Here is a 27,682-nt window from a genome sequence, read left to right on the forward strand (position 1 = left end):
CTTCCTTCCTTCCTTCCTTCCTTCCTTCCTTCCTTCCTTCCTTCCTTTCTCTCTTTCCTTCTTTTTTTTTTAAATTTTTTGGTCTTTATTGATTTGTTTACTTCTAGTTTACAAGATTCAGTTCCTAGTTCTTTGAGTTTCAAATTTTCTTCCCCTCCCTCCCCTCCCCCTACCCCATGGCGACATATAATCAAGTATAGGATCTGCATATACTTTCACATTAGACATTAGTCAGGTTATCAAGAAGGATTGTATCAGATGGAATGAATGATGGGAAAGAGGAAACAAAACCAAACAAGAAAAAGACAGAGAGCAGGTAGTTTGCTTCAGTCTGCATTCAAACTCTGTTCTTTCTAGTTTTTTCTCTGAATGTAGACATCTCTCTCCATCATGAGTCTTTTGGGATTGACTTATAACCCTACATTGTTGAGAAGAGTCCGGTCTATCAAAGTTGGTCATCACACATATGTTGTGTCTGTAATTGTGTACAAATTTCTCCTGGTTCTGCTCTTTTCACTCAGCATCAGTTCATGTAAGCCTCTGCAGGTAAATATGAAGTCCATCTGCTCCTTGTTTCTTATGGCACAATAGTATTACATTACATTCATGACAATAACATTTTTCAAAGGTTAGTACAGCTCTGTCTCCCAAATAATATTTTGTCTACAACTGTTTTTCCCCTGATATGCAAACCACCAAAATAATATTTTTTTCTACCACCAGCTGGTTTTTTTCCAAAATTTTATTTTAGACTCAAACACCAAAGCACAAATACCAAACAGAAAAAAGAAAAAAAACAAATCATAAACTTAAATATTGGAACTTAAATACAAAGTTAGAAAGAAAAAACAGCATGTCATGTGCATAGCAGAACATAAGAGAGGATTCAAAATATGTAACAATAAATTTTCATTTTAAGAAAGCCTATATGATAAATAATACTTGTATTGAGAATTGTCCATCTTTTCTTAGCTACCTTGTGAGTTTTCTTTTGTTCTCTGCTGTGCACTTTTATACTTTGTTCTTTTTTCCCCTCTCCCCAGAAGGCTACATTAAGTTTAGATATATTTTTCCATAGCTATAGAAAATGCATACACATATACATATATACATACAAATATAGACATATACTTTCCCAAACCTTTTCTATTACTGGTCTTTGTTTTTATATATGTACATATGTCTTGTTTCCTATCCCTCCTGTCTCCTCTACTTTACTTTGACCCACTACCTTGCCCTCCTATGACTTGCTTACCCCCTCCAAGGAACCCTCCCCTATCCTCCCATTCCCATAAATCTAAACACACTTCCATACCCCTATTTATCTATTCCCTCAGCCTCCTCTCTAAAGATCCCTCCCTTGTCCTCTCCCCCCTTCCTATGCCCCTACTGTTTTATTTCTTTTGAATTTAGAAGACTTTGATACTCTTTTTAAATAATTGTTCCTTCTTAAACCCATTCCTGATGAAAGTGGATTACTAGAGGGGCGGCCAGGTAGCACAGCAATAAGAGCACCGGCTCCAGTGTTGAGAAGACCTGGAGATCGAATCCCGGGCTCAGACACTTAGCACCCACCCAGAAACACCTGGCCGTGTAACCTTGAGCAAGTTACTTAACCCCAATTGCTTAAAAAAAAAAAAAGTAGATTACTAGAGATACCAGCCCTCCCCCCCATCTAATTCCTGTGTATCAGTTCTTCCCTTGCACCTCATTGTATAAAATAATCACTCTTTTTAGCTGTTCCTAAATGGTTTCACTTTTTAAATTCATATTATACTCAGGTCTGCTCCAATCTTTCTTATGAGATACTATTTATAAGAATCTTAGACTTACATTTCATTTTACATTTATATAAAGTAAACAGTCTGTCCTTATGGATCCCTTATAATCAGTCTTTGTTATGCACCTTATATTTCTCTTGGTTCTTGTATGTTGAATTGTCTATTAAGTTCAGGATTTTTTTTTCCTTTTTGGAGGGGAGAAGGTAAGGCAATTGGGTTAAATGATTTGCCCAAGGTCACACGACTAGTTTAGTGTTAAGTGTCTGAGGCTGGATTCAGGATTTTTTTTTTTAACAAAGTCTTGAAAATCTGAGAGTCTGTCAAATGTCCAATTGTTTTTTGTTCAGGATAATACTCATTGTTGCAGGGTATATTTTTGGCCGGAGCCCCAGTTCTTTTTTGCTCTTTGATATGTTGTGTTTCAAGACCTGCAATCTTTTAATGGATCTGTTGCTAGGTCTTGTGGCACCATCATATTTAAATTGTTTTAATCTTGATGCTTTTAATATTTTTTCCTTGAGCTGGGTATTTTGGAATTTGACTATGATATTCCTATGAGTTTTCCTCATAGGATCTCTTTTAAGTGGTGATGGATGGATTTTTTCTATCTCTACTTTCCTCCCTTGTTCTAATGCTTCAGGACAGTTTTCTTTAGTTATTTCTTATATTACTGTATCAAAATTCTTTTTTTGATCATAACTTTCAGTTAGTTCAATTATTTTTATATTTTCTCTTCTTGATCTATTCTCCAAATCTGTTGTTTTTCTTATAAGATGTTTCACTTTCTCTTCTATTTTTTCATTATTCATATTTTGTTTAATCATTTCTCTATCTCTTAAAATTTTACTGGCTTCACTTTGCCCAATTCTAATTTTCAAGGTGTCATTTTCTTCCTTAAGATTCTGGATCTCCTTTTCTAGTTGGTTGACTTTCCTTCCATACCCATCTTGTTTTTCCTGAATTATTCTTATTTTCTTTTTTAGTTTTTCCTCCTCTGTCATTTGATTTTTAAAGTCTTTTTTAAGATCTTCTATAAATTCTTTTTGGGCAGGTGACCATTTGATGTTACTCTTTAAAGGTTTCTTTACTTCAACATCCTCCTCTAAAGATGAACTCCCATAATATATTTCTATGATTGGATTCTTTCTCCTTTGCCTGTGCATTTTTTGTGGTGATAGTTTAATTATTTGTAGTCACCTCTAGCCTTGGGGTATGGGAAATGGTTCCTCTTGCCCTAGATCTTCAGTTCTTCCCATTAGCCTGAAACCAAAGCCAAACCTCCAGCCTTCTGTAAGGGGCTGGCAGCCAGGCGCTTTGGCCCACTGTTTCTGCACTCACCAGGCATGTGCTTGTTCAGCCACCCCCCCACCCCCCTTTCGCAGCACAGCTGGGTCTGGCGTTCCGGGTCAGCAGAGGTTCCCTTGATCTTCCTTGACTTAGACAGCCATCTCCCCTCACTATCCTGGAGCTAAAAGTTCCTGAGGCAGCCTCTGGAACCAACTAATCCTAGGGCTTGCTGCTTGTTGTTTAAGAGGTTTGCCAATGGCTGTTAAAACGGAACCTAGCCTGGAGGTGTTTACTCTTCACAGGGACCAAACCTTGTCCTAGGATTTCTCTTCTGATTTTCTCAAATTTTCTCAGGAGGACCCGGGTTATGCCCTGTTCTTATTTATCTCCACTCATACTTTGTTCACCCTAAGGTGCTATTTTAACTCTTTTGTGGAGGAAAATCTCGAGAGCTTGGAATTTTCTGACCTACTCTACCATCTTCCCAGAATCCTTTCCACCAGCTGTTTTTTTTCTCTGATAACAAACCCTTAAAATAATATTTTGCTCTGACCCTGCACCCAGTTCCAGGGAGGCCAGCAAAATCGCAATATAAGAACCCCACTCTCAAAAGGGCACTCCTCTCCAGCGGGAGCACGCCTGCCTGCTGAAGTACCTTCCTTCCTGTTGAATGGACCCATGTTTCTGTGTCTCCCAAGGCAGTGCTGCCCTCATATCAGCTATACTTTGTTAACGTGTATGCCTGTATAGGGCCCCCTTTACCTCTCTTCTCCCATCCATCTCCTCCAATGTTTGCAATGAAGCTTTGCATTGAACTGGTTCCCACTGTTGTACAAGTTATTCTCAGTCAAACTCACAAAGGGATTGTTTTCCCCATGTGTATGCCCGGCCCATGGACCTTTCCTTAGACATAAACTGGGTACCTGGATAAGGACTCCACCTACTGACAGCCTTACCAACACTGGAGGAGTAGGACACTATGACCCTAGTTGTAGAAAGCAAGGTTCAATAGAGTGGGAGGATTATTTCTCTCATATTAACAGCCAATTATGCAAACTAGGGAGACCCAAGATTTCTTCCCTGTCCTATGTCCTTGTCCAGTCTCTCAAGGACAGGGCTGATGGAAAACAGGATTAACAGTCTTCTTATTCTGTGTATTGGTATTTCATCCAGCTAGCTCAGGCTTATGTGGGAGATAGAGAGATACATTGGGTGGTCTGGATGTAGGGATAGTCTCTGCCCAAGAGTGACATGATGTCACTCTCAGCCCTTCACTGGAGTAACCTCAATTCTCTTTGTAAAGTCCACCTCTCATTAAACTCTTAATCAATCAGAGTTGATTGCCACCCTCAGGAACTCTCCTCTTCGAAAATGGCATATAAGCCATGAGTCCCCCCACCCCATGATTGTCTTGTAAGGGAGAGCAAGAGCCAAATGATCATTCTTTCACTAAAATGCTGGTATTATTAATAAAAATAATTAAATCACCCAGAAATTATGTCTCTCCAACCTTTTTAAACATCACAAGAGGAATCCTATGTCCTCCCAGAAGGGACTTCCTTTCGCCAAAGAACTATCACAAAACAAGCACGATCATCGTAGAATAGGCAATAACTTGACATGTGGGGGTAACTACCCTGAGCAAGTCATTTAACCTTTTGCATGCCTTTGTTTCCTCATTTTAAAACACTGGTGATGGTAACAGCATCCACCTCCCACAGGTATTTACAAAGGAGCCATCTTAAACAGCCATTAAGGTACAAAGCTATAAGCAACAGCATGGCCGGGATGACAAACAGTTCCTGGAATTCCTATAGAGTTCTCTAAAACAGACTTGACAGCTAATTTCAAAGAGTCAGTGGATAGCAAGAACTCACGTTTTGTTGTTGTAGGGCTTATTCTGACAGATCTCTGGAGACAGATAGTAAGGTGTCCCAACACATGTCCGAGCAAGTTCCATTGTACTAAAAATATTTTGAATAAGATAATAAAGTAGTTTATTCTCATGGAGACAAGAAAAGTAGAATCTATTCTGAAATCATATTACAAAAGAAAATTTCATTAGAACAGGAAACAAAACTACTTTGAAAATAACAAAAAGGGGGTGGCTAGGTGGGGCAGTGAGTGAATAGAGCACCCATGCTGGAGTCAGGAGGACCTGAGTTCAAATGCGGCCTCAGACACTTAACACAAAAAAACTAGCAGTGTGACCCTGGGCAAGTCATTTAACCCCAGTTGCCCTCCCTGCCCCCCCAAAAAAGAAAAAGAAAATAACAAAAGGAAATTAAACAGTTCTTGACTATCATTTCCTCTCTAACTTTCGAGGCTGAAGGCAGCTAGGTGAAACATTGGATAGACTGCAAGACTTGGAGTCAGGAAGGCTGTTTAAATTCTGTCTCAGACCCTTACTAGCTGCATGTTTCTGAGTAGGTCACTTAATTTTTCTGTGCCTCAGTTTCCTCATAGAGTAAAATGGGAATAGCATCTCCCAGGGTTGTTAGAATAAAATGGGTTAACATGTTATAAAGTGCTTTGCAAGCCTTAAAGTGCTACATAAAGGCTAGCTATTATTGTCAGATCATAGGACTGAACACTTAGGGTTGAAAGATATGGTATCTTTGATACAACTAATTTACTAATGCCTGGAGAAGTTAATGAATCACTCAAGGCCACACAGAAAATTTAAGTGGTCGAGATAGCACTTGAACCCAGACCCTTTGCCTTCAAATTCACCACTATTTCCATGCACCACACTATGCATCCTACGTCTCCCCAGTTTCCTCATGGCCAGAGGACTACAGTTCCTTTTGGAAGAATCAAGTAAAGCCACAGACACAGGCTTAGAATGGAAGAAATGATGATCGTGTACCTGTCTGATTCTTCAGAGACAATGCATTTACCTTTGATTACCATTCAACCCACCACCTCGTAGTGCTAAGCACAATTAAATATTAACGAGATTGAATTAAATTGAATTTTAACCATTAACAAAAAAAGCCAAAGAAACTCAATTGGAAGAGACCCAGACAAGAGGCACAGCCAAAGCTAGGAATTTTTTGTACTTGGATCAAGCACCATAAACCTTGTTTGGGGCAAGTGGCACAAGAGGCAACCTAGGAGAGGGTGGGGAATGGATACTACCCCACAGAAGGAGATAGAGACTCCAGAGTGACACAAAGCTTTTGCTGGGGAGGCTGACTACTCCCAATCCTCCAACCAAAGGAAGGAGACCATTCTACAACTTACTATTTAAATCTTCCTTAGCACCTTGTTATCTAGAGCAATTAGCTGTTTCTTCCAAGAAGGCTAATGAGGAGTTGAGGGAGCAAGCAGACAGATGCTTTTGGTGAGGGGATGGAGAAAGGTTAGAAGTTAAACCTCTCAAAACCTTCAAAGTATCATGTTAGGACTTGAAGGGACCTTAGGGATCATTGAGTTCAGGAGTTTTTAATTGGGGGTTCTTGAATTTTAAAAAATATTTTATTGCATTTTAACAAAAGTATTTCCTTTTGTGATCCTATGTATTTTATTCTGTGCATTTAAAAACATTATTCTAAAAGTCCATAGGTTTAACTAGGCTGCCAAAGGGGTCTGTGACACAGTGAAAGGTTAAAAAATCCTTTATTTAGTCCAACTTGAGGTACCAGAGAAGAGAAGGGCAGTTACTTGCTCAAAATCACAAAGGTCTCATTCATCTGTTATTGAAACTGAGGTTGCATTCTCTACTTAATATCTGTTATAAGGATATGAACAGGAACTTCTCAAGGGAAGAAATCCAATCTATCTATAGACATATAAAAATGCTTCAAATAACTAATGATTAAAGAAATGTACATCAAAGCAACTCTGAGAGTCCACTTCATGCCCATCAGATTGGCAAAGCTGGGGAAAAAAAGAAAAGAAAATGACAAATTTTGGATGGGCTCTGAGAAAACAGGCACATTGATGCAGAGCTGTGAATGGATCTAGGCATCCTAGAAAGCAATTAGGAATTATGCCCCCAAAGTTATTAAACTGTACACGGTCTTTGACCCACTGATACCACTATTAGGCCAATACCCCAAAGGGATCAAAGAAAGAGGAAAAAGACCCATAGGCAACAACAACAACAATAACCAGGCAGCTAGGTGGTGCAGTGAATGGAGCACCGGCCCTGGAGTCAGGAGGACTCGAGTTCAAATCCGGCCTCAGACACTTAACACAAAACTAGCCGTGTGATCCTGGGCAAGTCACTTAACCCCGATTGCCCTACCTTCCCCCCTCCAAAAAAAAAGCAAAAACACAAACAAACAAAAAAACAACTTCATAGCAGTTCTTTGGGTAGTGGCCAAGAACTGGAAAGCTAAGGGAAAATCTATCAATTAAGGAAGGGCTTGACAAATTATGGTATATGAAGGTAATGGAATACTATTGCGTTATAAGAAATAGAGAGATGATTTGAGAGACACCTGGGAATCTTCTATGAACTGATGCAGAATGAAATAAGCAAAACCAGAAAAACAATTTATACTATTATATTAATATTGTACAAACAAACAATTCTGAAAGAAAGAACCCTAATCAATGCAATGATCAAAAATGATTCCACAGGACTGATGAAATGGAACAGTTCATGACAAAGAGATGATGGACTAATGTAGATGCAGAAATGTATTTTTAGATGTGGCCAATGTGGGAATCTGTTTTGCTTGACTGTGTTTATATGATAGAAGGGTTCTTTCTTGTTTTATTTCTTTCTTCCTTCCTCCTCTTCCTTCTTTCCTCTCATTCTTTTTTCCCTCTTTTTCTTTCCTTTCCTTCCTTTCCTTTCTCCCCTTCCAATGTATTTGTTTTATGTACCTCAGTGTACCAATTGCTACCTCAGAGTCTGTATCTAAATATCAATTTTAAAATATTAGACAATAACAGCTTTCATGCCTAAACATATATATATATATATATTGACCATTTTGAGCAGGAAAGGAAATGTATTTAAAATTTACTTACTTGTTCAATACTCTTGCTATGCCAAAGTCCCCAAGCTTTGCAACCATCTCATTATTGCTAAGAAAAATGTTCTGTGAACAAAGAAAAAGCTATGTGAGTTAAATCAAGAAAAAGATTCCGTTATTCTCGGTCACCTTCCCTGGGTTATTTACCTGTGTTTTTATGTCTCTGTGTAAGATCTTCCTATCGTGAATATGTTTCAATCCCAGAGAGATCTGCACAAACCAACTCAGAATCTACAATTAAAGACAAGTAACTCTGTCAATCTGACAGTTGCAATTTCAGTGAAATGTCCCAATGACAAGATGCAAAAACAAAGTAAGTTATATGGATATCCTATGTAAATATCATATGCTTTTATATAAGTAACCACTTTCCTCTTTAATTCTATTCATTTTCTAACAAGGAGAATTGAGGCATGAAGGGCCACATCATTTTGCCAGATGAATTCATCACCATCATCATCATCATCATCATCAGTGGTTAGCATTTATTTAGCACTTACTATGTACCAGACACTGTACTAAGTGCTTTACAATTATTATCTCATTTGATTCTCACAACGACCCTGGAAGGTAGATGCTGTTATTACCCACATTTTACAGTTCAGGAAACTGAGGCAAACAGAAGTTAAGTGACTTGCCCAGGGTCCCACAGCTACTAAGTATCTAAGGATGGATCTGAACTTGGGTTTTCTTGACTCCAGGTCCAGCCCTCTATCCACTGTACCCTTGTGAGACTTTTATATAATTAAAGATAAATGGTTAGAAGCAAGGAAATGACTGAGACTGTTCCTAATTTTGTTCTTCTTCCTGAACACTTGAATGTTAATAAGGTGCTGGGCACTGCAATTACATTTTCTTTTTCCCGATAACTGTGTTGCTTCTCAGTTGTGTTTCCTTTCAGAGTGAGAGAAAATATGGAGAACAAGAACAGGAGTTTTTAGAATCTGGTTTCATCCCACATTTAACACCTCATTTTGCTTCTTATTTTGTCAATTTCTTTTCATGAAATCCAGGGTTCTTTTCAGTATGCACTCCATGTCTAGAGAGATGACACTTAAATTTTACTAATTCACAAGCATCTGTTTGTTTCTTTGTCATATTAAATACAGAAAAGGGGAAGAAATACATGTAGGTATGCTCCAGAGACAAAATGTTAAATTGCAATTCTGGAGGCTCTTTTATCAAGATGAAATGTAGCCCAAACTTTAACAACAAAGGGGAGTTATATAAATATAGGAGAAATAGTACACAGAGGAGAAGAGGAGACATGTTTTCCATAAATCCAGAAATAATATGCTCCTGCAAGAATAGAGGAAGAATGCTTGAATAAATTCACAATGGCTTGAGATCTATGTATTGCTTATTCATATTGGAAATATTTAACCACAGAACTAGAGGCAATGTATGAGATCATGATGGTCTTAAATAACAAAATGTAACAAAAAGAGCTCAAGAAAGATGAAGACAACATTACTGGGGAGTGCTTTAATGCAGAACATTAAGCATCCATCATCCTGACTGATTCTTACTGCTCTCCACAGAGGCACATATCTCTTCCATGACCAGAGCTCCCAAATGGACTTCAACAAAAGCTCTGTATGTATTAAAAATATGTGGTTGAACAGAATGGGGAAGAAAAAAAAAGCCATTATTTTTCACTTCTTCTCTCTCTTCTCTTAATAACCAGTGAAACTAAAATGACATTTTCTAAGAAGAGGGTTTTTTCCCCTCAATAGCAAAGTTCCATAGCTATTACAAGGCATTTACCACAGTGGGAAAACAAATAAAATCAAGTCAAGAGGTTAATATGCTACATTTATAATGTTTTGTTTTTAAATGTTTCCAGATTCTGATTTTTAAAGGGAAATAAATATTTATCTTAATAGCACATACAGACTTGGGCAGGGGAAGGGGAGGCTGGATGTTCTGAGAATGCTAACATTCTTTTAGTCAAGATGACTCCACTTTCAATGAGAGAGTCACTATATCCACGACTGTGAATGTATTCTCGGTCAAACTATTTGTCTAAAACACTGACTAACTCACTTCACTCCTAATATGAGGGGTTACCCACAAATGGCATGCACAACAATCCAGTATGGGAATTATAAAAGCAAATCTCTCTCTGTCTCTCAGATACTAGCTGCTGGTAGCATACCTACTACAACCCCCACTGGAATCCTTTACCTGGTCCTCATCAAAGAGCACTCCACGTTGCCTACTGATCTTCTTCATAAGATCTCCTCCATCACAATATTCCATTACAATATATAATTTATTCATCTCTATAAGAATAAAAAGGGGCATTATTTTATTTACTGGAATTACTTTACTATATGTATTAATTCTTTAAAGGTAAAATATTCTAAAGTATAATGAAAATATCCTCACATATAATGGGTTAAAAATCTACCTCCCAAAATAATTTATAAGAATACCGAAGATGTACTTTCCATTTTTTTTTTAAAGCAATCAGGGTTAAGTAACTTGCTCAAGGTTACACGGCCAAGTGTTTCTGGGTGGGTGCTAAGTGTCTGAGCCCAGATTCAATCCCCAGGTCATCCCAACACTGGAGCCGGTGCTCTTACTCGCTGTGCTACCTGGCCGCCCCAAAACTAATTGAGTGGTCCTGATTTCTTTTTTTTTTTAAGCAATTGGGGTTAAGTAACTTGCTCAAGGTTACATGGCCAGTTATTTCTGGGTGTGGTGCTAAGTATCTGAGCCCAGATTCGATCCCAGGTCATCCCAACTCTGGGGCCAGTGCTCTTACTCACTGCGCCACCTAGCCGCCCCTGTACTTTCCATTTTTAAAACGGAGAAACATAATTTGTCAATACTTTAAGAAAAAAGTTATTTCATCTGTGTGTCTACTCCCTATACTGGGATAGCTCAAAAATCACTCCTTGCCTTCTAGAAGATTTAACCAGTGGTTTTGTCCAAAAACTTATAAGTCAGCCTTGTAGTGCTGAGCTTCTATGAACTTGGCAAAACTGGTCCTTAAACCTAATAGGCACACAGTCCATCATTAAGCCCATATGCAAAACCTTTAAGCTGGACTGGTAAGAATTGTCAGAGCATGAGCTTGCTATGAGAGCCTTCTAGAAATCAGGTCACCTCTACATCATAATGAGGTATTTCAGTAATACTGTAGTAGAGAGTTCATAATTATATTTATGACTCCCTCTATCACTTTTTCCTGCACAGATTTATGCCCCTATCATTGAAGAAAGGTTGACATTACAGGGCAAGTTCTCTATAGGAAGCTTGTTATTTCTTCCCACATACTATATTTCCATCTTGGTAGCTCCCATCAGGTGAACAGCGGTGCCTGATTTTGGTAGCACAGGCATAAATAACAGCTGGGCTTACTTCAGGAATGGATAAGAGAGAGGAATTGATATTTGGTATGTGCATCAGATTTGAAGATGATGTGAAAGTGGGGAGGGATAAGCTAATACATCAAGTAAAGAATGGGAATCCAAAAAGATCTCAATAGTCAAGAATAATGAACCAAATATAATAAAATTAAATTTTAAGAGGAATTTACATAAATTCCTGTGCTTGGGTCCCCTCCCCCCAAAAAAGTTATTGCACGAGCACTAGATTGGAAAGATATGGGGAAATTTCTGCCCTCTGCCCTTTCTCCTCTGTCTCTTTCTGCCTCTCTGTCTCTCTGTTACTTTCTCATACAAATGTTTCTTCAATACCTTCTGTATTCAGAGCACTGTGCCAGATGCTTGGTTCTAGGGAAGATACAAAGTTTAGATGACACAGTTCCCACTTTCTAAGAACTTACAATTTGGTAGAGGAATTTAGAATATAACTGAATGTGATAGCAACACAGATAGCTATAATATGCAATATTATAACATGAGAAGCAGTGTAGTATCATAAATAGTGAGTCTGCTTTGAAACTCAGGAATATCTGGATCCAAGACCACCCTTAGACATTTACCGGCTATGTGAACCTGGGCAACTCACATCACTTCTAAGTGATCAAGGGGGGACAAAACTAATAACTAAGCTATGGTGAAGGTGCTGACCTGCATTGATGGAAAGGAGGCTTCTTCATCCATGAGTTCCCTACACCATTGAAATCATAAACTCACTCCCTAATCCTATTAAATAATAATTGCATTAGAGAATTTCTCAAAAGTTTCATGTGAGGTCTGAGGGGTATCTTATTACCAACTTGAGGAAACAGGGTGGCTGTGAGGTCCAACTCGGGTTTGAAAACGTGGATAGGAAACTTTCAGAAGGAAAGCATTTGTAATAGGGAAGACTAGGAAAGACCTCTTACAAAAGGTGGGAATTGAGCTGAACCTTAAATGGAAGTCGTAAGGCAGAGAAAAGGAGAGAAAACATCCCAGGCATGGAGAACAGGTACAAAGTCAGGGGATGGAGTGTTGTGTGAGAAACAATAATATGGTCAGTGTCACTGGATTATAGAGCATGGATCAAGTTAAATATAGTAGTAGGTACCTCTGTACTGGGGGGCAGTAGGTGGTACATATACAGAGAACCAGGCCAGGAGACAGAATGACTCACTTTCCTGAGTTCAAATCTGGCTTCAGACACTTCCTAGTGGGGACACTCAGCAAGCTGGGACACCCTGGGCAAGTCACTTGACTTTGCCTCAGTTTCCTCATCTGTAAAATGAGCTGGAGAAAGAAATGGCAAACTCCTCCAGTATCTTTGCCAAGAAAACCCCAAATGAGGCCACAAAGAGTAGGACTGAAAAGCAACACCACAGCCACCACAACACCTTTGCACTAGCCAAAATTAACAGTTAATTTTCAGATCACAAGGGGAAGGGAAATCAGGATTTATACAGCATTGACTGTGCATCAGGCACTCTGCTGAAGCTTTTTATTATTGGTTTTTTTAACAAATACTAACTCATTTGATCCTCACAACAGCTCTGCAAGATCAATGCTATTATCTCCCTCATCTTATGGTTGAGGAAACTGAGACCAAAGTTAAGAGATTCGTCCAGGGTCACACAAATGGTAAGTGTCTGGGGTCAAATTTGAACTCATGTCTTCCTGACTCCAGGTCCAGCACTCCATCCACTTATCTAATCATAAATAATAATAATAATAATAATGGCTTGCATTTATGTGGATTTTAAGATTTGCAAAGCACTTTACATATATTATTTCCTATGATCCTTACAAACCTTGTGAGGCAGATGCTTTCATCAATTTTACAGCTTAAAACACTGAGACTGAGTAGGTAAATGATGTGCAGAAAGTCACAGAGCTCATAGTAAGTGTAGGGGGTAGGATTCAAACTCATGTCTGCCAATTCCAAGTCCAACCATCCATCTACTATGCACTCTGCTTCAATATGGGCAGAAAGTGCTGTAGCAATTCAAAAGAGATGATGTTTTAGGCCAGGGTGGTCAAAGAGGGATTCCTGGAAAATGTGGCATTTAAATTAGGTCTTAAAAGATTAGGAGGCAAAAAGGAGGATGAAGGCATTTCAAAGGCATGGAGACGAGAAACTCCAGAAAGAGTTTCCATAAGCAGAATGTCTAGAGTACAGAGCTCCTAAAGAGAGGCAGAGATGGATAGTCAAGGAAAATGATAGGTCTGAGGACAAATGGTAGAGGGCTTTGAATACTAGGCTATGGACTTTATGCTCTAGACCAGCACTTCTTAACTTATTTTTGTGTCACAGGCCCCTTGGGGAGTTTGGTGAAGCCTATAGATCCTTTACCAGAATAATATTTTTAATGCATAAAATAAAATACATAGGATTACAAAGGAATTGTAATGATGAAGGAATTTTCAATTATATTGAAAGATAAGTATCAAAATATTTATTTTAAAAATCAAGTTCATGAATCCCAAGTTAAGAACCCCTAGATTCCCTAGGCCAAGGATCCCCAACTTTTTGCCAAAGAAGAGTTACTTTGAAGTTATACAAATTTTCATGATCTGCCAATACAGATGAATGACTGGGGGTGGTCAATATAGATATAATGGTGGGGGTGACCAATACAGATGTATAAGTGGGGGTGAGCAGTACAGATGTAAAGGTGATGGTGATCAGAAAATTAATCACGTTGCCCCTATATTGAGTAATGTTTAATATAAATAAAAGTTTGCATTAGTCAGAGGCTCTGTACTGTACATCATCAAACAGATTGTTCAAATTTAGCATGTTGTTGAGAAAAAATCTGAAGCAGAAGGAACAGCAGGAGGAGGAAGGGAAAAAATGAAATAATAATAAATATAGCCTAAAGGAAAATGGTAGAAGAGAAGAAGGAAAAGGAGAAACAATAAAGAGGGGAAGCCAACCGCCTGTCTAGGCTTCTCATGGTAAAACAGCCTGAAAAAAAGGTTAGATGACTTGCCCAGTTGGTAAATAAGTGGCTGAGTTCTTATTCAAACCCATATTTCCAAATCTAAATCCAGTTCACGAACCACCATATGCTGTTGAGTGAATGAATGAAATGGGAACACATTCCTCACTCCTTAATCCAAAAAAGTCTAAGGAGGATGGGCTGGGGAAAGCACCTCTTCCTCATCTCCCATTTTATTTTTTCTTTTCTACTTCCTTTTTGGGGCAGGTGTGTGGCCCCATGGATAGAGTGCTAGGCCTAGAATCAGGAATAGTCTATCTTGAGTTCAAATCTGACCTCAAACACTTGCTAGCTGTATAAAACTGGGCAAGTCACTTCACACTGTTTGCCTCAGTTTCCTCATCTGTAAAATGAGCTGGAGAAGGAAATGGCCAGACCACTCCAGTGTCTTTGCCAAGAAAACCTCAAAAGGGGCCACAAAGAGTCAAACATAACTGAAATAACTGAACTTCCCTCTTCCTCTTCTATTATCACTCACTATTTCTTTCCTCTTTAAAATTTGCCCTCACCAAATACACACTAATACAATGTATCCCAAGAGTCTAAGTGTGACCTTAGGCTCTATTAAATTTGCATTCTTTGTCTCCCTCTGTACAAAGGGATATGTCGCTTTATAAACACCGATGAGCTCAAGGCTACGCTAAGGCTTCTGGGACACGCTGTCCAAAAATGTAAACTGTTAGTTATTGCTGAATGCATCCTAGCCACATTGTGAGGGATGCGTAGATATACAATTCCATTCCACGGATATTTATCAGTTATCTCCTCCATGCAACTACTGTGATTGGCACTGTAGGATACCAGGATGAGTGGAGAGATCTCTCCTTGACTTCAAGGAGTTCATCATTTTGGAAAGCGGGGTGAGACAAACACAAACAGCTACATTACAAGGCAGAGTGGAAAGAATGTTGGAGATGTGTGTGGGAGGTGGCACTTGCACTCAGCCATGAAAAATAGGGAGGGATTCCAAGGAGGAGAGGTAAGGAAGGGCATGCACTCTAGGCATGGAGGACAGCCTGGATGGACTGGCTAGTCCGCTGCTTGAATTAAAGACGGAGTTTCACAAAAACTCTATGTTTTTGTTGTTGTTCTGCCATTTCAGGTTCTTTGTGACCCCATTTGGGGGTTTTGTTAGTAAAGATACTGGAGTGGTTTGCCATTTCCGTCTCCAGCCCATTTTACAGACAAAGAAACTGAGGTAAACAAGGTTAAATGACTTGCTCAGGGTCACACAGCTAGTAAATGTCAGAGACCAGATTTGAACTCAGGAAGATGAGTCTCTGATTCTAAGCCTAGTGCTTTATCCACTGTACCATTTAGCTGTCCCATATAGTGTTCAGTATAGTAATCCTACATATTCACTATAGGATTTTCTTAAAATAATAGCAGCCCATAGGACTTTTTAGCTTTTAATAACAATGATAGATAATATGTATATAGTGCTTACTATGTGCCAGGCACCTTGCTAAGTGTTTCAGTTATTGTCATTTGATCCTCACAACAACTTTAGGAAATAGGTGCTATTATTATCCCCATTTTGCAGATGAGGAAATTGAGGCAGAGAGTGGTAAATCTGACTTACCCTGTGTCATACAACTAGTGTTTGAGGCTAGATCTGAGTTTGAGACTTCCTGACTCCAGGCTCAGTGCTATATCTACTATGCCATGGGGAATAGCCTGGGAAGATAGTTATTTGTTATTTTTTTCAGTGTATATTTATTAAATGACTTCTCTGTGCAAAGCACTGTGCCTGGTACTTACTGAAGTCAAGAGGCAGCACAGAAATTTGGAATTAAAATAATTCTAGGAACCATTGCCAACTGAAGGTCAATGAAATCAGAAACTAAGATAAAATCACCCTTGAAATGGAACGTGAGTGGGAAAAATTATTCAACTTATAAAAACTTGATTTAGTCACAGCTTTCAGGAACTACTGCCTAAACAACACAATATATATGCACCAATAAATCATAAAAAAAAACAAACCTTGAAGAGATGTGAAGAATTTTACAATATTTGGATGTTTCATCTTTGCCAAAAGAATGACTTCTTTCTTTGAAGCTTCTTTTTCTCGATGAGGCATCTAAATTAGATTTTAAAAATATAGTTTTGGGTGTTTGCCTTTTTATTTATTTAGCTTAAAAAAACAAACAAACCAGAAAGGCACCTGGTTTAGAGATATTACCAGTGTTTATTCCCTGCCACACCCCAAGTCAGCACCCTATGGTCTGTGTCCCTTCTCTTAATTTGCAATGCCTAGTATATTGGCCAACCCATAGTAGGTAAACGGATAAGTATTTGTTATAGTTATTATGAAGAAAACTAATATTTCTGGAGAAGACTTTTTATATTGCTATGAATATTAATGAGCAGATATTGCATCTGCTGAAGTTATTTCTATACTTGCTCATCTTGTGCAAACAAAAAAAGAATCTTGGGAAAAAATGTAATATGAAAAAAAATTCTGTAAAGGGGCAGGCAGCAGCCCAGCTCCTGGTGGCTGTTACCTCTCAAGATTTCTCAGTGAGCTCAGTTGTTTTGTTCCGCCTATTTCCTGTCTTCTTACTAGGGGGCTCGAACTCTTCCAGTCCTTCCAGGCCCCTTTACTTCCCCCAAGTACTTTCCTTTGCTCCCTGATCCAACAATGCTGGACTATTTGATGTACTTCTTCCTCAGACATATCACTCTATGTCCTCACTCCATGCCTTTCATTTTTTTAGAGGGGGGAAGGCAAGGCAATTGGGGTGAAGTGACTCACCCAAGGTCACACTGCTAGTTGTGTCAAGTGTTTGAGGTCGGATTTGAACTTAGGTCCTCCTGACTCCAAGGTCAGTGCTCTATTCACTGCACCACCTAGTCACCCCACACTCTAGGCCTTTTTGAAAGCTATTCCTCATGCTGGGTCACCTCTGTCTCTGTTTCTCTCCTTCAGGACTCAGATCAAACTTCATCTTGGTCTTCCACGTCTTTATATACCTTGGATGTACACAGTCATTTGGGTGTTATTTCCACCATCAGAATAAATGCTCCTTGAGGGCAGGGACTGTGATTTTGTCATTCTTTGTAACCCACATAGTAAATGCTAATAAATGTTAGTTGTTGTTGACAGGAAAAAAAGTTACTAATGCATATAAATATAAATGTAATGAGATCAAGATGATTAGCTCCTGACAAAATTCTCACATTTATTATTTTTTCCACTTAATAGTATTTCATTTTTAACAATTACATGTAAAGATGGTTTTCAACATTCACCTTTATAAGATTTTGAGGTCCAAATTTTTTTCTCCCTCCCTTCCTTTCCCCCTCCCCCAAGACAGCATGCAATCTGATAAAGGCTATACACATGTAATCATATTAAATATATTTCCACATTAGTCATGTTGTGAAAGAAGAATCACAAAAAAGAAAAAAAACAAATAAAGCAAAGAGAAAAGTGTATGCTTTGATCTGCATTCAGACTCCATAGTTCTTTCTCTGGCTGTCTCACATTCATTATTAAAGGGATGGTTTGTGAGTTCATAAAGTAAAGCAGAAATCACTATGATCCAGTCTGGATTGATCAAAAACAGTCAGACTAATCTCACTTCCTTTTTTGACAGTTACTATACTGGTACAACCATAGAATGCCACAAACATTCTAGGCTTACATTTCAGCAGAGCATTTTACAAGTTTACATGTTATTTTTTCAGGCAAAATGGGAAAATATGGGTTAGATATTAATCTAATTAAATGGATTCAAAATCATTTGAACAACCATGCCCCAAGAGTTTTTTTCATTTTTATTAATGATTTGGGTGAAATCATAGATGGTACAGTTATCAAGTCTGCAGATGGCGCAAAGCTGGGACACATACTAGATTACACAACCGACATCTGGGAAGATCTCATTTGGCTGGAATAATGAGCTGAATCTAAGAAGGGGAAAGCTAAAAGGGAAAGGTGCAAAGTACCAAACTTAAATTAAAAAAACAAGAGCACAGGGGCAGCTAGGTGGTGCAGTGAATAGAGCACCGGCCCTGGAGTCAGGAGGACCTGAGTTCAAATCTAGCCTCAGACACTTAACACAAAAAACTAGCCATGTGACCTTGGGCAAATCACTTAACCCCAATTGCCCTGCCCCCCCCCCCCCCAAAAAGACCACCCCCCCCCCCCAACACACACACACATACACACAAAACAAGAACACAAAGTACAGAGAGAAGAAGGCATGGCTAGATGACAGTTTGTATGGAAAAATACCTAGGCCTTTTAATCGACTACAATCAATCAATCAATCAACAGGCACCTACTTATTTAGCATATACTATATGCCAGGAAATGCATATACAAAAATAAAAATGAATCTTAACTCTTAGGTTGCATATTATGCTGCGCCCCCTTTCCCGCCCCAAAAAAGGTAACCGGGATGGTGAGGGAACTTGAAACCATGCTAAGAGGTTTGAAAGAATTCGCTGTATTTAGCCAGAAGAAAAGACTTGTGTGGTACAAAGAGCTGCTTTCAAATAGAGAACTGTCATGTCAAAGATTTGTTTTGCTTGGTTATGAGAGACAGAATTGTGAACAGGTAAAATTTCAGCTCAATATAAGAAAAAAAAAGTGACAAAGTTATCCAGATTCTAAATGGGCTGCTTCAAGAGGTAGTGAGCTCCCCATCACTAGAAGTCTTTGAGAAGAGGCTAGAGGAAGATCTGTAGAGTATGTCTAGGAGATAATTCTTGTTCAGGTTCTGACTGGATTGGATGGTCTCTGAGATCCCTTCAGATGCTGAGATTATAGCCTCTTTTTCTAGATTTTCTTGCCTATGAATAAGATATGCCTCTCACCATCTTGCTTTAACTCTCTCTCTAACCTTTGCTTCAATGAATAGTGATTCTCTCCTATATTTGTGAACAGGTGTTTTACAATCATTCATCTCCAAAGATTTTTCATTCTTATCTTAATGACTTTAGATAAGCAATTTTTAAAATCAAATTTTAATGTAATTAAATTGTAATTTAATGTAATGATGTATTGAAATAAACGAAAATGTATATTTTGGAGTGTGGAAGTAAAATTCTGTTACTGGGAACACACAGCATGCACTTTGGAGAAATCACAGAGCTAGTGTTTCCCTAATTATTGGAATAAGGTTACGCAGGTGTTTCTTTCAAAGCAAGAACAATTGGACTGGTCTTGCCCTATAAGAAAGAAACAGCTTGCACGTGCTCTGGGCATTCTACTAAGTCACTATATAGCACTGAGAAAATTCTTGTTACAGTGAACAATGGGATTTCCTGCTAAACAAAATAAACTCTATTAAAACAACAAAAATGTTATTATGACAAAGCTAAAAAATCACTTATGACCAACCTCTCACAGAAATATTTAGGTATTGAGAATTAACACAATATTGTTTGGCATAGCATCAATAAATTGTAACCCAAAATATTTTATTCAATTGGAAACTATCCAATTAAAATTATCAATAATAAAAAAGAGAAATTAATCAAAAGCTTAGACAAAAAGGAAAAATATGGTTTTAGTGAAATTGAAAAATTGAAGAAAAGGCAAAAGATCAGTCAGAATATTGGGGAACCAATGGAGCAGCAGGTAGGATGATGGAAATAGCACAGCACTCAAAGTCAAAATTCAGTTTGTAGTAGGTATAAAGCTTGGTTCTATCCCTAAAAAGGCCTGGGTTCAAGTCTTGCCTCTGACACATACCAGCTGTGTGACCCTGGGCAAATTATTTAACCTATCAGTCACTCTCTAGAACTATAAATTGCAGAGAAAGTGCCAATCCACATTCATAGAGGAAATCCTTTATCAAGAGCTTCCTAAATCAATGAAATCATAGGCCCATCCCATCCCTATTCTTTTTTTTTTTTTGGTGGCTTTTTGGAGGTGGGGAAGGCAGGGTAATTGGGGTTAAGTGACTTGGCCAAGGTCACATGGGTAGTAAGTGTTAAGTGTATGAGGCCAGATTTGAACTCAGGTCCTCCTGACTCCAGGGCTGGTGCTCTATTCACTGAGCTATCTAGCCACCCCAACCCATCCCTATTCTTGACCTATGTACAAGATGCTACAGGACAGAGAGTTGCAAGAACAAAAGGAAAAGTGACCCATGTCCTCTAGGAGTTTACATCCAACTGGGGTGATGATGAAGTGCATCCTAGGCATATGGAAATGCTTGGACAGAGGCAGGAAGAAAGGAGATGGAATGCCAAGTTCAAGGAGCATCAAACAACATCTGGCTGGACACGCTATGTGGTAGAGGTGAAGGGGAGGAATGTGAAATAAATCTGGGAAGGTAATCTAGAGCCAGATTAAGAAGTGCTTTAAGGGGAGGCCAGGTAGCACAGCGAGTAAGAGTAAGATGAGCTGGGATTGAATATGGGCTCAGACACTTAGCACCCACCAATAAGCACCTGGCCGTGTAACCTTGGGCAAGTGACTTAACCCCAATTGCTTTTTTTTTTTAAAGGGGGCTTTAAACGCTGAGTGGAGGAATCTGAGAGTTATCTGCAGAAGAATGATAACTGAATCCACAGGATTTGATGCAATCACCAAAAAGGGAGGGTTTAGAGGGAAAAGAAAAAAGGGTCCCAGGACAAAGCCTTGGTGTAAATTTGGGATGGGAGGGAGTTAATGATGCAGCAAAAGGAACTAAGTGGGAATAGCCAGAGAGGTAGGAGGAGAACAAAGAAAGAACAATGTCACAAAAACCAGGATGGAGAGAGCTGATAGTGTCAAAAGTGGTAGCAGTTATGGAGGACATCATAAAGAAAAGGCCATCTGGGGCAGCTAAGTGGTGCAGTGAATAGAGCACCAACCCTGGAGTTAGGAGGACCTGAGTTCAAATCTTGCCTCAGACACTTAACACAAAAAAACTAGCCATGTGACTTTGGGCAAGTCACTTAACCCCAAATGCTCTACCTTCCCCCCTCGAAAAAGCAAAAAAAAAAAAGAAAAAAAGAAAAAGGCCATCAGACTCAGCAGTGAAAAAATCATGGACAATCTTCGGGAGGACACTTTCAGGCATGTGGTGGGATCAAAAGCCAACAATTCAAAAGTGAACTATCTGTGAATGATTCATGTTTCCTGAGCCACCTTCACTCCACTGAAACCCTTTTAAAACACTGTCCCAGGAAGTCTAAGCTCCATAACTCTAAGAAGGAGGCCCTACTTCTCCTTGCAGTAACAAGCCTCATATGTTGGATCCAGCCTGCATCTGCCTTCTAACAACAGGACAAAATGAAGAAATAGGTGAAGAATGAAAGAAATAGATTATGAGTCTAGCAGAAAGGTATGATCTAGGACTCATTCTATATGCCAATCATCTGTACTTCTGCTAGAGTATTTTCTCTGCCTTTAAAAAGCAAAGTAGCAAATAAATTATTGGCTTGCTTTAAGTGGGGGAAAATTTCATCCTTCAGAAAGTAGAGGAAGCAATGAAGTGGGGAAAGCTATTATGGATTAGATTCTGGCCAGTAAGTTGAAATTCACTGCAGTAGAAATAATGGAAATCTTAGGAAGAAATACTCCCCTGCCTTATGATTTGTGATAAATAATAAAAATAATAGTATTTAGATAGTGCTTTAAGGTTTGCAAAGCACTTTACAAATACTATCTTATTTGATGTTCACAACAACCCTGGGAGATAGGGGATATTATTATCCCCATTTTACAGATGAGGAAATAGAGGCAAACAAAGGTTAAGTGACTTCCCCAGGGTCACACAGCTAGTAAGTGTCTAATGACAGAATTAAACTCTGGTCTTCCTGACACCAGGTCCAACACTCTATCCACTGAACCATAGCCTAACCTAAAGCCTAGATTCTGAGAGAGCAAAATTCAAAGGGTTCTAAGATAGGATAGGATGCTATGGACTAAAATTCAGTAGAGAAAGCCAGCCCAGGAAGGATAAGAAACTCTCACGAATGGAATTTTGAAAATATAAAAAGAAATAGTGGTATAAAAAAGTGCTCTAAATCACTATTGATTAGAGAAATGCAAATCGAAACAACTCTTAGGTACCATATTATATCTATCATATTGGCTAACATGACAAAACAGGAAAATTATAAATGCTGGAGAAGATTGGGAAAATTGGAATACCAATGCATTGTTGGTGGAGTTGTGAACTAATCCAACCATTCTGGAGAGCAATTTGGAACTATGCCCAAAGGGCTATAAAAATGTGGCTACCCTTTGATCCAGCAATACTACTTCTAGGGCTATATCCCAAAGAGATCATACAAATGGGAAAAGGACCCACATGTACAAAAATATTTATAGCAGCAATTTTTGTGGTGCCCAAGAACTGGAAATTGAGGGGATGCCCATCAATTGGGGAATGATTTAACAAGTTGTAGTTATATGAATGTAATGGAATACTATTATACTATAAGAAATGATTAGCAGGCAGACTTCAGAAAAACCCGGAAAGACTTACATGAACTGATGCTGAGTGAAGTGAGCAGGACCAGAAAAACATCGTACACAGTACCAGTCACATTGTTTGATGACTGACTTTGATACTTAGTTCTTCTCAGCAATGCAAAGACCTAAACTCCAAATGACTCATGATGGAAAATACCATCCACATCCAGAGAAGGAAATATGGAGTCTGAATGCAGATTGAAGCATCTTTTTTTTAATTTAGCTTTGTTTTTTTTCTTTCTTGTGGTTCCTCCCATTTGTTCTAATTCTTCTACACAACAAGACTAATGTGAAAATATGTTTTATAAGAATGTATATGTAGAGCCTATAGTGGATTTCATACCATCTTGGGGAAGGCAGAGGGGAGGAAGGCATAGAAATTTAAAAACTTATAGTAGTAGGGATGGCTAGGTGGTGCAGTGAATAGAGCACCAGCCCTGGAGTCAGGAGGACCTCAGTTCAAATCCAGCCTCAGTCACTTAACACTTAATAGACATGTGATCTTGGGCAAGTCACTTAACCCCAATTGCCTAGCCTTCTCCCCTCCAAAAAAAAAAGGCAAAAAAAACTTATGGAATTAAATGTTGAAAACTAAAATTAAATTAATTTATTTATATAAAAAATAAAAAGAAATAATCCTAATGAAGAGAGAAGGGAGAAATGAAAAAGATGTAGATGCATAGGGAACTTATCAACCAACACAGATTTAGAGTTTTTTTGTTTGTTTCATTTATGTACTTTAGATAGCAACAAAGGCTGGTAATGGAAGAAGAATAAAATGGTTCCAAAAGAAACCTTTGAGAGAGGAAGGAAAAATACACTGGGAAATGTGTAAAAACAAAAGATATTAATAAAAATTATTTTTATGTCCAATGAAGACGTCAGAAACTTAGAATGAGCTGAGGATGGTAAGGAATTCTGAGGACAACTGAAAGGGATTTTCCTTAGCTATATTAGGAGGATATTGGAAAATTCAATTCAATTTAATTGAACAAACATTTATGACGACATGTGATTTGCAGAAATTATGCCTGCCTTAAAATAGATTTCATTTTGGGTTTAGATCTTAGGGATCCAAACAAATAAGTACGTTAGTAAATACTTGATAATTGGTGGTTGGATTAAGCACTTAAGGGGATCAGGAAAGGCTTCCCAATAGGCACAGGGGCTGCCATGTTAGGTGAGCCTCAAAAGAAGTTAGTGTTGGGGTGGCTAGGTAGCGCAGTGAGTAAAGCTCTGGCCCCGGAGTCAGGAGGACCCCAGTTCGGTTCTGGCCTCAGACACTTACACACACACACACACACACACACACACACACACACACACACAAAAAAAAAAGCCATGTAACCTGGGGCAAGTTACTTAACCCCAATTGCTCTCCAAAAGGTAAAAATAAAAAAATTTAAAAATAAAGAAAGAAGTTAGTACTTCTAAGAGGTGAAGGGAGTGCATTACATGCAGAGGGGACCACCTGAATCAAAACATGGAGGAAGGAAATAGCTAAATTTGAAGATTAGCAAGCAAGCCAATTTGGCTGGAATGGGGGGGGGGGGGGCCTGTGAAAGGGAGCCACATGAGATATGTCTGAAAAGGTAAGGACTTTAAATGTCTGGTTTGCATTTTATCCTAGAACTTTAAATAAGGAAGTGCTGAATATTTCTGAGCAGGAGAATTGTATACTCCTGTATTTTGGAAGGATTACTTTAGCAGCTACTTGGAGGCTGGAATGAGGAAGAGAGACACTGGAAGGCGGGAGTTCAATTAAGACATCATGGCCATAGTCCAGGTGAGAGATGATGAGGACCTAAACCAGGGTGATGGCCAGGTGAGTAAACAGATGGATGAGAAAGATGTTGTGGGGAAAGAAATGACATGATTTAGGAGGCAAGGTGTTTTGTGCTTGTTCAGATACCTACAGATCATCCAAGGGAAGGTGTCCTGGAGGCAGTTGATGATACAGGATTGGAAGTTAGAAAAGAGAGTATATATACAGAGATGGATATAATTAGAGAGAGATAACTAGACAAAGACAGAGACAGATAAATAGAGATAGATATATGGATATAGATAGGTGGATGATAGATGATAGGAATAGAGATAGAGAGAGAAATAGATCTTGATAGATAAATATGTAGAAAGAGATAGACATCGATGATAAATAGATATAGATAGATGAAAGACAGACAGATAGATAGATAGGTAGAAAGGTAGATAGATAGATAGATAGATAGATAGATAGATAGATAGATAGATAGATAGATAGATAGATAGATAGATGATTTTAATAGGCTCAAATGCTGGGATCAGTTGAATAAAGTAAGTGAGGACACTTAGCCTGGAGAATTGAAGACTTGGGGAGAACATAATAGATATCATCAAGCATGTAAAGGATTATAATTCAGGAAAGGGATTTATAGGGAAAGTATGTTTGATAAGAATATTTTTCGGGAGTTATTGGTGTAGAAAGGATGGTTGAATTCAGGAAAGCTAATAAAAAGACCCAGAGAAGTATACTCCAAAGAGATTAAAAGAAAGATGGAAAAGGCTAATATGTGCACAAATATTTATGGCTGTACTTTTGTAGTGGCAAAGAATTAGGGAATGTGTCAATTAGGGAATGGCTGAACAAATTGTGTTATATGAATGTAACACAATATTATTGTGATGCATGATTAGAAAGAGGGGATGATCAAAGACACAAGCTCCTGGACGACATGGGAGGGCATGGGATTCAAGGGCACAAATACAGGAAGATTGATGCTTAGGGTGAGTGGGGCTGTGACAACATATGATATAGATAAGGGAAAATGACCTAACTCTTACTTAGCTTTTATTTTTCCTGTCTGAGGAGAATGGTGTTTGGATTGGAAAGGACCAAACAAAAAGAAATGACTAATAGGGAATTCTATTCTATTCAACAAGATAATTAAAACTGAAACCCAAGATAATTAAGTAAATAATGAGAGCACTTAGCTTCCCAGGATGAGTTCAGCTAGTCAGGCCCAGACAAACTACATCCCAGGATACTGAAAGAGCTGGCCAGAAGGTGCCGCAGGACAAAAAGAAGGAAAAATGTTATGCCAATTTTCTTTAAAAGAAAAGAAAAAGAAAAAGAAGCACACAATAAACTGATAAACTTGACTTAAATTTTTTACAAAGTCCTTGTATGTATTACTTTTAAAACTGTGTATTAACATCTTTAAAGGGAAGCTGTGATGTCAAACAAGAATAGGTCAGTTATGTGTTGCTCAGTTTTGCTTTTTTTTTTTTGGAGGGGCAATTGGGGTTAAGTGACTTGCTCAAGGTCACATGGCTAGTAAGTGTAAAGTGTCTAAGGCTGGATTTGAACTCAGGTCCTCCTGACTCCAGGGCCAATGATCTATTCACTGTGCCACCCAGCTGCCCCTGTGTTGGTCAGTTTTGGTGAACTGTTTCCTTTTCTTATTTTTTTCTTACAAGGGATAGCTCAACGGGTAGGGAAGGGAAGCAAGTATATTTTAGGAAATTAAAGTGATTTAAAGATAAAAGATAAGAAAAATGTTTAAAAGATAATTCACATGAAAGGATCCAATTACATAAAACTGTCAAGGAAAAGAAAAACAACAAGGAAATGATCAAGTCAGACTCCTCATTTTCCTTTTTCACGGTTCCTAAGCTGGTAGCTCAGGGGAATATTGTACATATGGTTTAACCTAGACTTCTGGAAGGCATTTGGCAAAATTTCTCATACTATTACTGTGGATAATAAGAATGTAAGCTAAATGGCAGTACAGTTGAATGGATTCTGAATTGAATATGTGAAATCCAAAGTGTATGGGAAAAAAAAAAGTTCAATTGTTTACATGTAAAATTTCTAAGAGAGTCCCCCCCCAGGGAGCTGTCCTTGGTTGTATGCTATTCGTTATTTTTATCAATGATTTAAATGAAGACATAGATGATATGCTTATCAAATCTGAAGATGGCACAAAGTTAGAGCAATAGCAAATATCCTGAATGACAGGGTCAGGATCCAAAATTATTTTAATAGGCTCAAATGTTAGGATCAGTTGAATAAAGTAAGTGATGATATTTAGCCTGGAGAATTGAAGACTTGGAGAGAACAGAATAGATATCATCAAGTATGTAAAGGATTACTGTTCAGGAAAGGGATTAGATAAAGTCTGCTTGACCTCAGAAGACAGAACTAGCAACCAATTGAAGAAGTCAGAATGGAAATTTTAGGTTGGATATAGGGAAAGATTTCCTAACAAAGCTATCCAAAAATGTAATTAGCTGCCTTGGTGGTCCCATCAGTTCTCATGTGTTCCATAATATCTATGAAGATAATGATCTCTAGATATCTCTTGATTCTCAAGTCCAACATCACCAATTGCTTTTTGGATAGCTCTAACTAGATATCCCATAGGCATCTCAAATTCAACCTGCCCAAAACAGAAATTATCTTTCCCATTCTAAACTTTCCCATCTTCCAATCTCCCTATTACTGTCTAGGCCTGTGGTCAAGACCCACAGTTAAAGAAGCATTGAAGGGGTCTAGAATGGAAAAAGTTTAAGAAACCCCAGACTAGGGCTCCACCATACTCAAAGTTACCTAGACTGACAATTAGGTGTCATCATTGACTTTTCACTTGAACTCACTCAACATATCCAATCCATTGTCAAGTCTTGTCATTTCTACCTTCACAACATCTCCTACACACACACATATACACATACATATATATGTGTGTGTATATGTACGTGTATGTGTATATTCTCTTCACCTTCTCTCCACCCATACAGCCACTATGTTAATTCAGGCCCTTATTATTTCTTGCCTGGACTATTG

General features: G+C 38.4%; 1 protein-coding gene across 1 annotated transcript in view; it reads right to left on the minus strand.

Annotated features, from left to right (window-relative positions):
• NEK5 (NIMA related kinase 5) overlaps positions 1-27,682 on the minus strand; it is a 118,069-nt gene that overhangs the window by 88,131 nt on the left and 2,256 nt on the right. Inside the window, exons 2-6 of the mRNA XM_069064561.1 lie at positions 16,416-16,512; positions 10,247-10,344; positions 8,207-8,290; positions 8,055-8,125; positions 4,946-5,032 (exon numbers count right to left, since the gene is read on the minus strand). Of these exons, the coding sequence (XP_068920662.1) occupies positions 4,946-5,032; positions 8,055-8,125; positions 8,207-8,290; positions 10,247-10,344; positions 16,416-16,512 (437 nt within the window). The remainder of the gene's footprint in view (positions 1-4,945; positions 5,033-8,054; positions 8,126-8,206; positions 8,291-10,246; positions 10,345-16,415; positions 16,513-27,682) is intronic.

The sequence above is a fragment of the Petaurus breviceps genome, unplaced genomic scaffold (genome assembly GCF_028583685.1).
Source record: "Petaurus breviceps papuanus isolate PSGF00001 unplaced genomic scaffold, PetGlider_PUasm1.0 90639, whole genome shotgun sequence".
NCBI classification, from domain to species: Eukaryota; Metazoa; Chordata; class Mammalia; order Diprotodontia; family Petauridae; genus Petaurus; species Petaurus breviceps.